Source organism: Phocoena phocoena, chromosome 8 (genome assembly GCF_963924675.1).
Source record: "Phocoena phocoena chromosome 8, mPhoPho1.1, whole genome shotgun sequence".
Taxonomy (NCBI): Eukaryota; Metazoa; Chordata; class Mammalia; order Artiodactyla; family Phocoenidae; genus Phocoena; species Phocoena phocoena.
Genome location: NC_089226.1, coordinates 40,036,157 through 40,053,234, shown reverse-complemented (window position 1 = coordinate 40,053,234; position 17,078 = coordinate 40,036,157). Strand labels below are relative to the sequence as shown.

At 38.4% G+C, this 17,078-nt stretch overlaps 1 protein-coding gene and 1 pseudogene across 1 annotated transcript in view; one reads left to right on the top strand and one right to left on the bottom strand.

Annotated features, from left to right (window-relative positions):
* The first annotated feature begins 328 nt into the window (after positions 1-328).
* LOC136127437 (nucleoside diphosphate kinase 6 pseudogene) lies at positions 329-808 on the top strand (annotated as a pseudogene).
* Positions 809-10,939: 10,131 nt separating this feature from the next.
* The window catches only part of MRE11 (MRE11 homolog, double strand break repair nuclease), a 64,079-nt gene continuing 57,940 nt past the window's right edge, over positions 10,940-17,078 (bottom strand). Inside the window, exons 18-19 of the mRNA XM_065882113.1 lie at positions 13,513-13,591; positions 10,940-11,409 (exon numbers count right to left, since the gene is read on the bottom strand). Coding sequence (XP_065738185.1) covers positions 11,353-11,409; positions 13,513-13,591 — 136 coding nt within the window. The 3' untranslated portion in view covers positions 10,940-11,352. The remainder of the gene's footprint in view (positions 11,410-13,512; positions 13,592-17,078) is intronic.

Sequence of the window (17,078 nt, the reverse complement as noted above, 5' to 3'; positions counted from 1 at the left end):
TTCCTCATTCGGTCGGTAACAATAACTACCACAGAGTTTTGTGGTGATCAGATGTAATGTTTATAAAGTGCCTAGCACAGTCCTGGCAAACAGAATTCAATAAATGGTATACGTATTTTAGACTAAATGTCCCATGAGGTCATGTCTATGGTGGGTTGTTTTTATTTGGGGTTTTATTGCTTTTTGTTTGTTTTTGTTTTTTGCCTTTGCTCAGTGTCCGACGCATCGCTGGCACTCAATATCGAATGAATGAGGGCTCCAGAGTAGGAAGGGTGGGGAGTGCAGCCCTGATGGGTCTCTTATCAGGCTCTCTGATGGCAGGAGACAGATGACCTCGATCTTGCGGAGCCCTCATGCTCTCCACCTCACTCTGGCCCCGCTCAAGCCTGCAGGTGTTCACCCACTGATTCTGGAGGCTGCTCATCAGCCGATTCAGAGCAACAAGTTCCTCGCTGTACAAATGAGAGAATTTCTGTGGAGAAGCGAAGATTGCCAGAAGTTGTACCAAGAACGTGGAGGGCATTTCTTCTCTCAGCAGCTGGTGGAGTTCATGGCCAGTGGGCCAGTCTGAGCCTAAATCCTCCCCCCACAAGGATGCCATCCAGATCTGGAGGACCCAGAGGGACGGGACCCACCAGAGCGTTTTGAGCATGCCACGTGGCCCCAGATTCAGTTCGTGGGAGTTTTGGCCTCACCAACACCTGTAACACAACCCATGGCTCAGACTGTGGTTTCAGCCACTAGAGAGTTTGCAGCCTTTTCCCTTGACTTCAGTGAACAGTGCTGGTATGAGGAAGAGGAGCCTTAGCTACACTACAGTCCAGAGGAGGGCTGTCTGTCTGTGAAGACTGGTGGCATTACCTGGCCTCTTCTCACAGACCTCTGGTCCAGAGTGTTCTCCTAGGACCAGGGAGGCCTGGGGCTCATTGCACCATCTCTGCTGGCCACCGCCACCTGCATAAGGGCCTAGCTCCTTGCTGCCATCTCTTCTAGAATCTAACTCTCTATCTGCCTCTTCTCTGGAATGTCCATGGGTGGTTCGGAGGAATAATGGCTCCTCCTTTCTCTGAGAACTATTCATCCGTTTTCAAGGAGGAGCTTTCCTAATTGACGTGCCTGAGAAACGCAGTGGCTCTGTATTAGCAATATTTGGTCTATTTTCCTTAATGAAAGTCAGTGTTCTACTGAAACCTCAAGGCTGGGAGCACTACTCTAGGTGCTATCTCTCTATCCTTAACTGGAGTAATTAAACCTGTTCTGAAGTAAAAAAAAAAAAAAAAATCGCATGAATGAAAAGCTTCTATTTCAATAGTTAAAAATGATATGTCCCTTAAGTTAATTTAATTACTAATAAAGTCCTGGGCTTATTAGCTATTTGCATTTCCAGTCTGTCATTTTAAAATTCATGTCCTCTGGCCATTCAACAAGGGAATTTGTAGGTTTTTACCAAGTGTTTAAAATATGACCCACACTTGACGTCCAAAAAGTTCACGTCTAAGAATTTATCTTAAAGAAACAAAGCAGCTATATTCACAAATACATATACATTTACTATATTAATTATATATATATTTTTTTCTTTGTGTTGTTTAGTACTTTTTAGTTTTCCTATAGTTTTTTTAAATAATCAGAGAAAAAATAATAAATATGATTTGGAGAAAAAAACCCCAAAATAGAAAAACCTCCTGTGGGAAATTACTATTAAACAAGTTTTTAGTTGATGGACACATTAAACCTAACTGAATCAATCCTGAGAATCCCAGTGGTCACCCATTCTCTGTCTGTCTGTCTATCATCTATTACAGATTTTATCTGGACCAACTGGAAACCATTTACTTTTCAATATTCATAAGAACTTGGTCAGTGAGTCACCCATATTTACTGCTCATTGTTTAATATGAATCCCTGTAACCACCTGAAATGTCTCTCTCCAAGGGAAAGCTCTCCTCTGGGTGTTCACCCCATCTGGGCCAGTCACCAACTTGAGATCTAGCTCACATTCTGCTTTGGACTTTGCCCTTCTTTTCTGTATAGTCTCTGTTCAAAGATGCATTAGGATTTGAGACTGTTTTAAGCTGCAAGTCAGAACATGCCTCAGTTCATGGAAGGCAGTGTGGTCATGTGGAAAGAATGAGATTTGGATTCAGATAGAATTAGATTTAAATCTCAGCCCTACATTTATTAGTTGTGTGATTTTCAGCTATTTAAAAAAGGGTAATAACGCCTACTATGTAGTGTTATGAGAATTAAATAATGACAATGTGTATATACACCTGGGCCTGGCATGCAAGAGCAACTCAATGAACAGTTCTCTGCCTCATTTTCCTCCTTTCCTCATTCCCTTAGTAGCACCTGCTGCATCTGATGAGGAGAAGGGACCCCTGCAGAATATGAGGAGATGCGTATTAGGAGGTGGAAATGAAGATGGAAGGAAACTAGTGGGTGGAGTGGCAGAGGGGGTTGGGTAGTGAAGATCAGAACTGGAAGAAAGCCCGGATTGACTGTTTTGTAAGTGTAGGAAGCGTTTCAGGAGAGGAGGGAAAAACAGCACATGCTTTAAACAAGTTGGAGGAAAAGAAGGTGGGTGAGGTGGGGGCATAAGAAACATTATTACCCTCTCTTGACTGGGCTATGCCACCAATGGGCAAAGGCACATTAGGCCAGGTAAATGAGGTTGATAACGTTTCAGGTAGGAAACAGGAAGATACCAGCAAGAACAGGGTATTTTCCTAATCTCAGCCAGCAAACTTTAGCTTTGGCAACCAAAATCGGTTTGATTATCAAAGGAAATATCTAGCCAAGCCTGGGAATAAGATCAAGGTTTAAATTAAATCAACTGCAATTGACAACAGTTAAGAATTATAACCAACTATATAGCACAGGGAACTATATTCAATATCCTGAGATAAACCATAATGGAAAAAAATATTAAAAAAGAATGTAGAGACTTCCCTGGTGGCACAGTGGTTAAGAATCCGCCTGCCAACGCAGGGGACACGGGTTTGAGCCCTGGTCCAGGAAGATCCCTCATGCCGTGGAGCAACTAAGCCTGTGTGCCACAACTACTGAGCCTGCACTCTAGAGCCCGTGAGCCACAACTACTGAGCCCGCATGCCACAACTACTGAAACCTCCATGCCTAGAGCCCGTGCTCCGCAACGAGAGAAGCCACCACAATGAGAGGCCCACGCACCGCAATGAAGAGTAGTCCTCACTTGCTGCAACTAGAGAAAGCCCACGCACAGCAACAAAGACCCAACACAGCCAAAAATAAATAAATTTATATTAAAAAAATGTGTATATATATATATATATATATATATATACATACGCATACATAGCTGAATCACTTTGCTGTACAACAGAAATTAACACAGCACTGTAAATCAACTATACTTCAATAAAAAAAAAATTTAACCAAACTGAAACCACACAGGTATTTTTGTTAAGACCTTATATTAGCTCACAAGCAGTATATATAATTACAAAATTTACTTGAAAATTTTTAGAGCCAAGAATTACCAAGAAAACCTTGGGGAAAAAAACAAAGATGGAAGACTTGTTCTTATTATAAAACTCATTAAAAAACTATAGCAATTAATTCCAAATAGAGCAATGGAACAGAATAAAGATTTCAGAAATTGATCTGTATATATATGGTCTGTTAATTAATGACTAAGATAGCTCTGCGGAGCAGGGGTAAGGGACTGTCATTTCAACAAATGGTGCTGAGGCCAGTGCATCTCCATGTGGAATAGAATGAAACATGATTCCTATCTCAGACCACACATAAAAATCAACTCCCAGCTGGACTGCAGAGTTAAATGTGAAAGGCAAATCAGATAAGCTTCTGGGACATAACACAGAAGAATCTCTTTATGATCTTAGGATAGAGCATGGTTTTCTCAAACAGAACACAGAAACATTAATCATTGACAAATTGACCTTTGTTGAAATTAAAAACTTCTGTTCAACAACACATCATTTACAGAACAAAAAGGTAAGCCACTGGAGAAGATTTTGCAATACATATACTCAACAAAGGAATTGTATAAAATATATCTCCCAGAAATCAGTAAGAAAAAGGCAGACAACCCATTCAAAAATGGGCAAAATATCTGAATACATATATCCCAAAAGATGACATCAAAATTTGCACAAAAAATACGAAATGTTCCTTAACATCATTAGTCATCAGAGAAATGAAAATAAAACCACAAGAAGATACTATTACATATCCATCAGTATGACTAAAATTAAAAAGACTGAAAATACCAAATATTTTGCAAGGATATGGACTGGTGAGAGTGGAAACTGCTATAAGCAATGAAAAAGTACAGAGTCATGATACAACATGAATGATCTCAGACATCACACTGTGAGAAAGAAGTCATACACAATAAGGTACACATCATATAATTCCATTTGAATGAAGTTATTATTTGGTAAATATATAAAATTTGCCTGGAGAAGAATTTTCCGAGCTATTTCTAGTTACAGTTTTTTAACTTTGGTAACATTCCACCAAAGTGTATAGAAAAAACTTTACATTCCCTGTCTGCACTTTGCCAGTTTTTTTGATATATTAACATGGAGGTGGAGGCCAATGCACTAAGATAAGAGAAAAAATTAAAGGCATAAGAATTGAAACAAGAAGCAAAAATATCTTTATTGGTGGGTCACATAAAATTACACCTGGAAAATCCTAGCGCATCAAAGATAAAACAAATTTAAATGACAGAATTCAGCAAGTTAGCAGGATATAAAATTATCATGCAAAAACGAATAGCTTTCATATATAAAAATAACCAGTTATAAGATATAATGGAAGGGCTTCCTTAGTGGCACAGTGGTTAAGAATCCTCCTGCCAATGCAGGGGACACAGTTTCCAGCCCTGTTCGGGGAAGATCCCACATGCTGTGGAGCAACTAAGCCCATGCACCACAACTACTGAACCCACTCTAGAGTCCACAAGCCACAACTACTGAGCCTGAATGCCACAACTACTGAAACCTGCGTGCCTAGAGCCCATGCTCCACAACAAGAGAAGCCACCGCAACGAAGAGTAGCCCCTGCTTGTTGCAATTAGAGAAAGCCCGCGCACAGCAATAAGGACTCAATGCAGCCAAAAATAAATAAAATTAATAAAATTTTTTAAAAAAGATATAATGGAAGAGAAAAACTACAATCACAATAGCAGCACAAAAGACAATATTTAAGATTAAATTTTAGTAGTGTTCAAAACCTCTATGAAGAACATTTAGAACATTTCTGAAACATATAAAGTAGACTTGACATCCAGTCAGTTCTTCCTAATTTATAAATTTAATGCAATTCCTCCAAAAAAAAAAACAAAAAGTTTTTTGTTGCTGAAGCTGCAAAATTGATACTTAAGTTCATTTGGAAAAACAAACATAAAAGGATAGCTAAGAAAACATTGAAAATGAAAAGCTATGAGGGGTGATTAGCCCTATCAGACATTATACCATACTACACAGCCTTCATATTTAAACTTCGTGCTATCAATGCATGAAGAGACAGACTAATGGAATGGAATAGAAAGTCCAGAAATAGACCACACTACATATGAAAATCTAGCACACTGATGGGGCAAAGAGGCCGCTTTAATAAATGATGCACAGACAACTGGATAGTCATTTGTAAAAGATAAAATTAAATCCATTTCTCACAACTTTACACGAGTAAACTCTAAATGGATCAGAGATGTAAATGTGAAAGAAATGAAACTATAAGAGCACAAAAGGAGAGCAAGAAAACAAATTTTGCAATACATTATAGACAAAGGGTCAATATCCTTAATATAAAAGTTTTTAAAAAATTAATTTGAGGGGAAGGAACTAAAAATCCTAGAAAAATGGACAAAATACACGAACAAGCAATGCACCAAAAATGGCCCTTACACATACAAGTTCAACTTCATTCATAACAGAAATGAAAACTAAAACTACACGGAGATTATCATCCACTAGATTGGCAAAAAATCAAAAGCTTGACAATAAATTCTGATGGTGAGGATATGGAGAAATAGGCAGTCTTACACATTGTTGGCAGAAATACAAAACGATGCAAACTCTCTGGAGGGAATTTGGCAGTATTTAGCAAAACTACATATGCATTCACCCTTTTACCAAGCAATCCCACCTTCTAGGAATTTACTCTGAAGATAAACTTCCAAAAATATGAAAATACTAATAAGGTTAATATTGCAGCATTATTTATATATTGTAAATATTGGAACTACTTAAATACCCATATGTAGGAGAATGATAGAATAAACCATGGTATTTAAATTCAATGGAGGACTGTGTAGCTATGAAAAACAGAAAAGACCTGTATAAAATTGTAGGGAATAATTTCTAGGATATATTGTTCAGAGTGAGAATATATATAGCGTACAAATTTTTGTATAAGAAAAATGGGGAAATTAAAAATACACATATCCACTTTTAGCAAAAAGAAATGCAGAAAGGATAAACAAGAATGAAACTGTTTACCTACAATGGATAGAGCAGAAAGAGGAGAAGGGGATGGGGCAACAGGGAAGGGAGTAAGATTTGAGGACACATGAATATACATTGGAGAAAATAATAAGGGGTAAAGGAGCATTACCCCTTGCAACCTACTCTCAAAAGATTGAAAAAAAAGTCTATGTAAGTGTGCATGTTCCTGCTTGTATATGAATATATATGTGTGGAACATACACAGAGAATAACTTTTTAAATGATGAAATGTTAAAAATTGGTGACTCTGCGTAAAAGGTAAAAAGTACTCTATTATTCTTACACATTTTCCATAAATTTGTTATTATTTCAAAATTAAAAGTTTAAAAAACATGACCTGGTTTTAAAGCACTACTAAAAAGTTCAGAAATCAAGACTGGGATGATCAACCACTGGGCGTTTTCAGATATGTCTATGATGAATGGATAGACGTCATTTCACAAGTCCTATTTCCGGACTATTAAGACCAACAGACAAAAAAAAAAAACCCCACAAAAAACCAACAGATGTGCAATTGCACCTCTTATTCCATTAGGCAGTGGCTTTTTGCCTCTAGCAGCATTTGCGCAAAGTCCAGATACACCCCGCAATCAGTTCAAATGCAATCATAGGTAGGCTGAAGTTAGTTTTATAAGCTTACAGTGGAGAAAATACTGATTATTAAACAAGACAAACATGAAACTCTTGAAATTAAAACAGGCACTGTGGTCAAGGGTACTCAAGCACTAGTGTTAGGTAGCTGTGCGTGAACCATCAGCACTGCCTAGCGGCTCTGACAGGCAGAAGAGAGCGTGGCCTGGGCCAACCAGCCTAATATCCATTGTGCTTCTTTCATTTAATCAACTATTACGTGCAATCACCAGCCAAGAGCCCTTTGAATCTCACTTTACCACTTACGACATCAAGGCACACAGATTAAATATTCTTTTATTTGACCCAAATTATTATTGAGTGATAACATTTAAATTACACATCAGAAAGCAGTACAATCACCTCTTAAAACAGGCAATGATGGTTTAAATAAAAGAGTTTGATAAAGAAGATATGGAAAAATCAGGATGTCAAGAAAAGTATCAAGGTGAACATATACCTTGATACAAAGACTAAAATATTTGACTATACAATTTGGGGTTCTAATTCAACAATTTTTGTTAGTAGTCATGCCGAAAATAACTGGAGAAATATATACATCATTGTTGAGAGGTTGTGTCTGGGGAGAGGATTATAGGGAAATACACACGTTTTGATAAAATTTCAATGTCTGAATTTTGAAGAATAAATATGCATTTCCTTTACGATTTAAACAGCTAAAATCAGATCTAGTTATCAGTCATGGCAATAGCAAGCTACGTGAACTGACTTCTTAAGAGGCTAAGCTAAATCACTAGTATTTTCAGACCTAGCTATTAAACATTAAGTTCAGACTATTAACAGAAAATGAGATAAGCAAATGATGAAATATGGACATTTCTCATTCAAAATATGGAAGCTCTTTGGACTCAAAAAACCAACTCTTCATTCTATAAAATCTTTTATAATAACCTTAATGGTAGTTAGCTTTAAAAAGCCACAAAATACTGTGAATTAAATGTATGAGATACAAAAGAGGACATCAGGTTACATTGGGGGATAGTTATTTTTATTAAATTTAATTAATTAATTTATTTTTGGCCATGTTGGGTCTTCGTTGCTGTGCGTGGGCTTTCTCTAGTTGTGTGGAGCGGGGGCTACTCTTCGCTGTGGTGCGAGGGCTTCTCACTGCAGTGGCTTCTCTTGTTGCGGAGCACAGGCTCTAGGCACTGCGGGCTTCAGTTGTGGCACGTGGGCTCAGTAGTTGTGGCACACGGGCTTCGTTGCCCCGCAGTATGTGGGATCTTCGCAGAAGAGAGGCGGAAGAGAGTGGACCAGGGATCGAACCCATGTCCCCTTCATGGGCAGGCGTATTCTTAACCACTGTGCCACCAGGGAAGTCCCGCTATTTTTAAATATAGTACATTTCAACAGAAAACTTTTACAATGGGAGACTTTTTTATTCCATTTTTCTAATAAAGAGTTTTTCCTCTTTGTTTATTAAAACATAAAACGTTTTCTTCTTGACCCTTTACATGTAAAATTTATCAATTTTACGGGCAATTTCCTGGCAATTTCAACAGGCTGAGCCAGGTGAAATATGTCAAACAATTTACACATAAAATTAGAAAGCTAACTTTCTAATTTAGCTTAGTTTTAGCATAGTTTAGTATGCACAGGTTCCAAATTTACTGCAAAACTACACTGTCTTAAGTTTAGATTTGGAAGCACCACCTTGTGGCAAAAGTAAGAACTTCTGAATTGCAGGAGTCAAGGCGTGTTTCCAGGAGAGAACACTGGTGGGCTTCTGAGGCATTGGTCAAGTTCTATTTCCTGACCTGTATAGAGAATGCCATGAGGCTCACTTTATCATTATTTGTTAAAGCACATGACTTTTCTGTTATTGCAGGTCATAATTTTAAAAGTTTAGGGGAAAAATGTCCAATTTGTACCCAAATTGAAAGTCGTATGCCTAAATGCTTGAATTTTTCTAAGTACCAGTTTTATTTCCTAGAATTGTAAACGCACTATTGTATTTTTGATACACAACAAAATGTCAGAAAGAGGGATATTCTTTGGTAAACGATGGAAGGATTTTTTTCCCTCAGAACGTTTTCACTGAGGCCCTGTCTCAGCCTCGAGGAACTGTAGGGGCTCTGCAGTCATCTGGAAATCACCGCTACACACCTATCCCAACATGTCTGAGAACTGTCCAAAAAACCCTAGACTTCACTGCATCAATACAGAATATCAAGGATATGTGGCATATTTAACTATGCAGCAATATTCATCAAAAAGGTTTTTCTTTCCTATTTACTGTATTTCCAGGAGGTGACACACGTTATTCGCAAAATGACCTGAATTGGCTGAGAGTTTCACCCTCTCTCACTGCCATGGAATCACTTCTCCTAGGAGCTAACAGAATCACATTTAGAACCTCTTTCATACCGTAGAGCAGTTTGTAGAAAGGGAGAAAGCCTTACTCTTTTTTTCTCAGGAACCTGTCAGGACGCATTAGTGACCATCTCCCTCACTATGACCCTCACCCCAGCAGGTGACATCTCACTGGCAGGTGAGAAGAGCCATTGGCTGAGTCTTCCCAGACAGCCACCCAAACCAGCTTCCATCCCACCATGGAGAGCAACTCTTACTCATGATTTCATCTTTGCTTCATTCAAATACTGGGAATATTAAAGATGGGAGCAGATGTGTCTGAGAATCTTTCACAGGACAAGGCCTTCTGCTGAGTTAATGCAACCTGCTAAAATAATCCTTATGCTCAAGTGAGGCACAGAAAACATTTTTAAAGAAACTACGGCTAATCGCAATTCTTGACTTAGACCCATTAAAAGGGCTATGATATAGAGGCAGCCACTAAGCAAATGCTGTCTTTTATAGTTTGACACATTCTAGGTATGAATATGCCAATAATCAGGAACATCACTCAGTCTAGCGTTTGTTTCTACATATAAAGAAATGTCAGGCTGTTGTACCACCAAGATCTATAACTTCCTTAAGGAGTCTTGAATATATAGCTGCACTGTTAGATGAAAAGAAGGAATACTCTCAGGGAGTCTTTAAACAGAGTCTTAAAAAGGAGAATGGGATTATTGAACTTAAATCTGAAGAGGTCAAATCCTTAGGTCCCCCGAATACACGTAAGAAAATGTAACAGGAGCTGCTTCTCTAAGATTTTGGAATTGCCCATGCTCAATGTTAAGATAAAATATTAATGAGAAACCTTGGCACTGATATTCCACAGAAGTTATATTTCAATGTTTATCTAATATAACCATAAGGTTCAAGTGACCACTCTATCTAAAACAAAACAAAACAAAACTCTTCAATAGCTTCTAAGAAGATATGGTTAAATTATTTTAACACTTTCCTCCTAGAAACAGGTGAGGGGGGGGGGAGAGAGAGAGAGAGAGAGAGAGACAGAGACAGAGAGAGAGAGAGAGAGAGAGAGAGAACCATTAATAATAGAAAATAATGGAGAAAATTACCACCATTCAATGGGAACATAATCCTCTGGAATCTTTGCTACAACTGGAATAAAAAACAATTGTGACAGACTTTATTTTTTGATACAAACATATCTAATTATTCAAAGTATAGGGTATATGTAATCATTCAAAGTTTCTGGCTGATACTATCACAAGCATTAGAAAAAGAACATATACTGAGTAACAGTGAGCTTAGGAATCGTTTCATATAAATTGTTTTACCTGCAGGAAATCCAGGATGTCTAGAAATTACGAAAATTATAAAAAGGGCTAGATTCTATGAGCTCTCTTCCTCAACTTTGGCTAAATATAATAACCTTAAAATACTGGCACAGTCTTCGATTATAAAGCAGAAATGTACAATGGTAGATTTATTTTAGTCCTTACTCAAGACTATATTTAAGCAAAGCTCTCACTCGGTAAGACATATACTGATGTATGTCAGAAAAACAACATTCTAAGTTTTATGGAGCATTTATAGAACAGGTAATGTTAACAACCAGATTAGAAAATAAGGAAAACCAATGCTATTCTATACGCCCTTGAGCTGGGAAGTTTCTCAAATAATGAAGTCATGTTCAGGAAATGATATTCAAAAACATAAATTTTTATACATTAGTTTCTCTGTTAAGTAAGACTCATTCAAATTCTTCAGTTAACAGCGATACTCAAAAAATCTTCAACTGGTAAACTCGTAGTTTGCAACGTTTCGATTTTTCCTGAATCTTGAAAACTTCAAACTGCCATTAAATATATTATCTTCTGTTCCTTCTTGCAGAACTAAGGTTCATAAAAGGATCATCATCATCATCCTGGAATGACATCCAAATGTAAAATTAGTGACTGTTCCACGCTTCACTGAAACAAGACAGAAGTTCTTATGGGCAAAACAATACCAGTAAGAGCCATTTCCTCCTTTCACATGGGGTAGACTTTCATTTTTCTATTTCCTTTATAAATATGAATAGTTTGTCAATTTTTTTCTCTTCCTCCCTTCCTTAGTAGCTATTTCATTGTTAAAACAATGAAAGTCCAACTAAATTCTTAGCAAGCATTAAAAATAAAAATTTATCCTGCTCTATATGTGTGTATATATATAAGCCCACAATATATATCATATATATTTCTCTCAATTATTCACCTTAATAAAAGCAAATAAGGCATGGGCAAGACAAAAAAACAACAAAAAAAACCCTCTTCAAGTCATTTCTATTAGGTTTCTAAATAGGTTTTTGTTTTTTTTTTCCACTTACATTTTATAACTGGTGTATCTGATGCTCTGGAAATTCAGAGCCAAAAAAATAATGAAGCCACATGACCTAACTCAGAAATAGCTGTAATTTTTATTTCCATTACCCATTTAATGCTAGAAATAGACAGCTACTCTCAGACTGGTACAAGAAACAACCTAGGAAAGCAATCTTTCAAATATGTTTTTTGGAAAAATAAGTAGAGGAACTATTTAGTTTCAAAGACTGCTGGGACGTAGATTATATGCATAGTAAGAACAGGCAGGAATATCAGATGTTAACTAAGAATTTAATTAGAGAGAATGAAAACTAAACCTTCGATAAGCCCCAAATACATAATTTGATGAGGTTAACATAAAATCAATGATATACATTCTATAACTATTCAAAAGAGAAAGCAAATTTGTAAAGTTTTGATTTATGTTTCCTTTAAGACATTAATAAAAAGGGATAATTATTTGGTGTTAGGCTCTGCTGGTGATATTAACATGTTCCAGTGTTCGCTAAATTAGCCATCTCTAGTGAGATATGGATGCCTTGAGAAACACAAATTCGCTCTCTCTTATTGATTCACTTTCTGCTACCATAAAAGGCAGAACTTGTTGATAAACCAGAGATAAATCCAAACTAGAGTAGAGAATTTGCTAATAGTTCTCCTTTGGAGCTAACATGAACTATATGAATTTCTGTAAGTAACATATAACCACATGTATATCTAGATGCTTTGGAATTAATAAACGGGTCAACAACTGCCCACTTCTCTCCTGGAGGCAACATGCTAGTATTTAATAGGCAGACTGAGCTCATGGTGCCATTTTTCTTTGCAGCCTGAGTTCTGGGGCGTCTTCTCTTCAAGCTGTTTCAAAACCACAGCTGGGACACAGAGAACATGACGGCAGCAGGTGAAGCTCAAAAACCAAAGGTGTGAGTCATGTGGTACAACAGGGATGAACCTGGAGGACACTATGCTCAGTGAAATAAGACAGGCACAGAAAGACAAATGCTGTATAATTCCACTTATATGAAGTATCAGAGTAGTCAAAATCATAATGCACAAAGTAGAAGAGCCCCTTGCCAGGGGCTGAGGAGAGGGGAAAATGAGGAGATGTGGTTCAATGGGTATAGATTTTTGGTTTGGGAACATGAAAAGGTTCTGGAGACTGTTGTACAACAGTGTAAATATACTTAATACTAGTGAACTACCTGTACACTTAAAACTGGTTAAGATGGTAAGTTTTATGTTAAAACACCACCATGTACCGCCTTAAATATACAGGAAGTGTGGAGAGCATACAGTGAACATTTAATAAACATTCTGTTGTAAAGCAACATTAAAGGCTTCCACGATATCATCACCACTATTTCTCCAAACATAAACAACAGAAGCTGAAAAAACGATTCTGATCCTACTGTTAACTGGGCAAGTTAAGTAAGAGCTGAGTGATATTATATGTTAAGGATCTGCAGGCCTTTCACATCTGAGGTATTTCCATCGATGAGCACTCAACAGAGGCCACTCATTGACTCAGTATTAACTATGGTTCAAAGGAAGGTGATCAATGAAACTATTTTTAGAAATAATTTTCGGCAACTAGCTTAGCAGTCCCTATTCAGATTTTATAAACATTTAAGAATCATTTAAGACTTAACGTATTACGTTATTACCTCATCTGATTCAAAATCAACCCCTTTAGCGATTTGGCCCCGGGACGTGCGTTTGCTCGATGATGAAGTGCTCAACCACCTGAGGCAAAATGTGAGCAAAACAGAGAAAATGAACCAAAGAATTCATCACAGAAGGCTTTCGAGCTAAGTTTTTCATTTTAGTAGCAGCCATGAATAAAAATAACACATTCCCTTCGAGCTACATTAGAGGCAGTAGAAGCTTAGTGGCAATGAAATTCAGGGTCTGAATTCCAGTTCTGCCATTTAGGAGCCACACGGCTTCAAGCAGCTTAGCCTCCCTGTGCCACAATTTCCTCACCTGTAAAACGAGGATGATAAGAATTTTTTTTTTAAATCTTTTTTTTAGATGTTGGGGGTAGGAGTTTATTAATTAATTTATTTTTGCTGTGTTGGGTCTTCGTTTCTATGCGAGGGCTTTCTCTAGTTGTGGCTAGCGGGGGCCGCTCTTCATCGCGGTGCGCGTGCCTCTCACTATTGCGGCCTCTCTTGTTGCGGAGCACAAGCTCCAGACGCGCAGGCTCAGTAGTTGTGGCTCACGGGCCTAGTTGCTCCACGGCATGTGGGATCCTCCCAGACCAGGGCTCAAACCCGTGTCCCCTGCGTTAGCAGGCAGATTCTCAACCACTGCGCCACCAGGGAAGCCCGATAAGATTTTTTTAAAGATTAAATGTGTTTATATACTTAAACACTTTGCTCAGTGCCTGACACACATGAAGCACGCCACAGATGTTTGCTGACATCATAGTTCTTAGCATATATTAACATGTACCTACTACCACCCTCTACTCCTGAAAATTATGGCAATACTGAAATATTTTAAATCAAATCTCAGTTACGTTTCTATAACAGGATAAAAGGATCTTAGGAAAGGCTCACCGCTTTCTAGGGTTGTCTCACTGTTAATATTATTTGTGTCCAGTCCGAAAAACAAATATTTACTTAGTGCTTGACCCCTGCCAGGTACTATGATAGGCCCTGGGAAACATCAGTAAGCAAGATAATCAGAAATCTTCTTTTATGAAGCTTAACTTGTAGCAATGCAACTCATATTCCTATGTATTTCTACTAACAGAAATTTTAGGTCATCTTAGGACAGGGGCCAGCAAACTTGGCTAGCACACCAAATCCAGCCTACCTGTTCCTTACAGCCTGTGAGCTAAGAATGGTCTTCACATTTTGAAATGGGTATATTTAAATGGTTATATAAGCACCTACATAATATCCACAGTTTTGCCTCTTGGCCTGCAAAGCCTAAAACATTTACTACCTGGCCCTTTAAGAAAAAAGTCTGCCGGCTCCTGTCTTAAATAAAAGCAGTGTCTGTGAACTCTTAGCCAACAATTTATTACCATGCTTCGGGATGTTACTATAGCAAAGGGCTTGTCTGGACAAATTGTTGAGAGTCAAGAGGTCTATGCATCAGAAGGAAACAGAAAAATCCACAGGCTCTTAGGCACAAAAGTAAAGGACAGGAGGATTTGCCGAGCAAACTTGAAGAGCAACATAGCTTTGGAGGTAGAGGATCAAGGAATTTATCAACCAATCTACCTGGGAAGTCCCCAACTCTCTGTACTTGACCTAAGCAGGAACTGATCATTGTTGACTTGTTTCCATCATCTGTGATAGGAAGAAGCAGATCAAAAGCATGAAGCCACAGTGCCAAGGCTAGCCACCGCAGGTGAGAGCTGGGGAAAGAGGGGGGTTATAGGAAGAAGCACCCACTGAGGCCTGACTCTGCTTGCTGATGTCTCCCCAGACAAACAACCAGTGGTGTCCAGAAACAAGCCAGGCATTCTATACCAGATGCTGGCTCATTTGATCATAGCAGGAGCCCCCAGTTCTGCACCAGAGGACCTCACACACCTACAGATCCAGTCTATGAGAGGTCCCCTATCCTCAGAGAGCAGTGGCAGGAAGAGAAGAATAGTTATACAGTTTTGACTACTGGGTCAAATAAATGGACTCTTGTCCTGGATGTCAAAAAATGTTTAATTGGATTAGTTTCTTGTGGATGGCTCAAAAATAAGGCAGACAGGGTGTATTACATTGAGTGCCAGGAGCTGTAAGTCTTCTCCATTTTTGTACAGATATAATTTGGAGGCACAAGTCAGAATTCCTACCTAGAGATGTTCAGCCAATTATGTCAGTTGTAACAGCATCACAAGCATAAGAGAACATGTTAAATTGGCCTACATAAAAGGTGCCCCCAAAATGTTGGCTCCCCGCGCTGCAAGGTTTAATAGAATCCCCTCCATCTCTCCTCCTTTACCTGGCCTGATGGGGCCAGGTCTTCTCTTGCTCACTGCTTTAAGGTCGGCAGGGAGGGGAAGGTTGCCACCAGCTCTATCAAATCTGGAAGGGTCCTTTTGTCCCCAGTACAACCATGTAGAGTTTGGTGCAGTTTTTCCAGGGGAAAGTGGGTGGATTTCCACTGCCCATCCAGCAGAAAGGAGTTTTACAGCTGGAAGTTCTTTCCTTTTTAAAGTCAACTACCAGAATATTAGTGCTGTTACTGCTTACCATTCTTTCCATTATTCTTGTTCTATTTCCCTAGCCTGTTATTTCTTCAAAAAGCCCTTCTAGAGGTGTTGTACTTAGCACTTCACAAATATTAACTCACTTTAAAGCCTCATAACAACACTTTGAGGTAAATATTATTATCTTCATCTTACAAATGAGGACACTGAGGCACAGAAGTCAACAAAACTTGCACAACGTCCACACTCAGTAAGTGGTAGAGCTTAAATACTTTAAATCATGAGTGAAATACCTATACAAACCATGCCATTACTAAACAATTCTTCAAAGACAGCATAAACTGCGTCACCCCGTGGCTGTCATCACGAACACAAATCTGCCAAGGATGATTTCAGATTTCTTGCCAAAATGTTCGTTTCTAAATCTCCTCTCATCAATTAAATGATTCTTATTACATGCACAGAGGTCTGAGAGCTTAATCTATTATGTGAAGAAGCAACAGCAGAGGATGGACCTAGAGATGATCATACTAAGCGAAGTAAGTCAGAAAGAGAAAGACAAATATCACATGCTATCACTTACATGTGGAATCTAAAATACGGCACAAATGAACTTATCTACAAAACAGAAACAAACTCACAGACATAGAGGACAGACTTGTAGCTGCCAAGGGGGAGGCAGGTGGGGGAGGGATGGAGTGGGAGTTTGGGGTTAGCAGATGCAAGTTATTATATTGATACACAGGATGGATCAACAACAAGGTCCTACTGCATAGCATAGGGAACCATATTCAGTATCCTGTGATAAACCATAATGGAAAAGAATATGAAAAAGAATATGTATATGTACAACAGATTCACTTTGCTGTACAGCAGAGATTAACACAACATTGTAAATCAACTATACTTCAATAAAATTTTTTAAAAAATGAAAAGAAGCAGCAGCGGCAACAGCAGAGACGAGTCCTGGAGCAGAATGCTTGGCTCCGTGACTGGCTGTGTGACCTTAGGTAAGTTACGTAGACTACCACGCCTCACTTTCTTCAAAGGTAAAAGGGGGAAAATAGA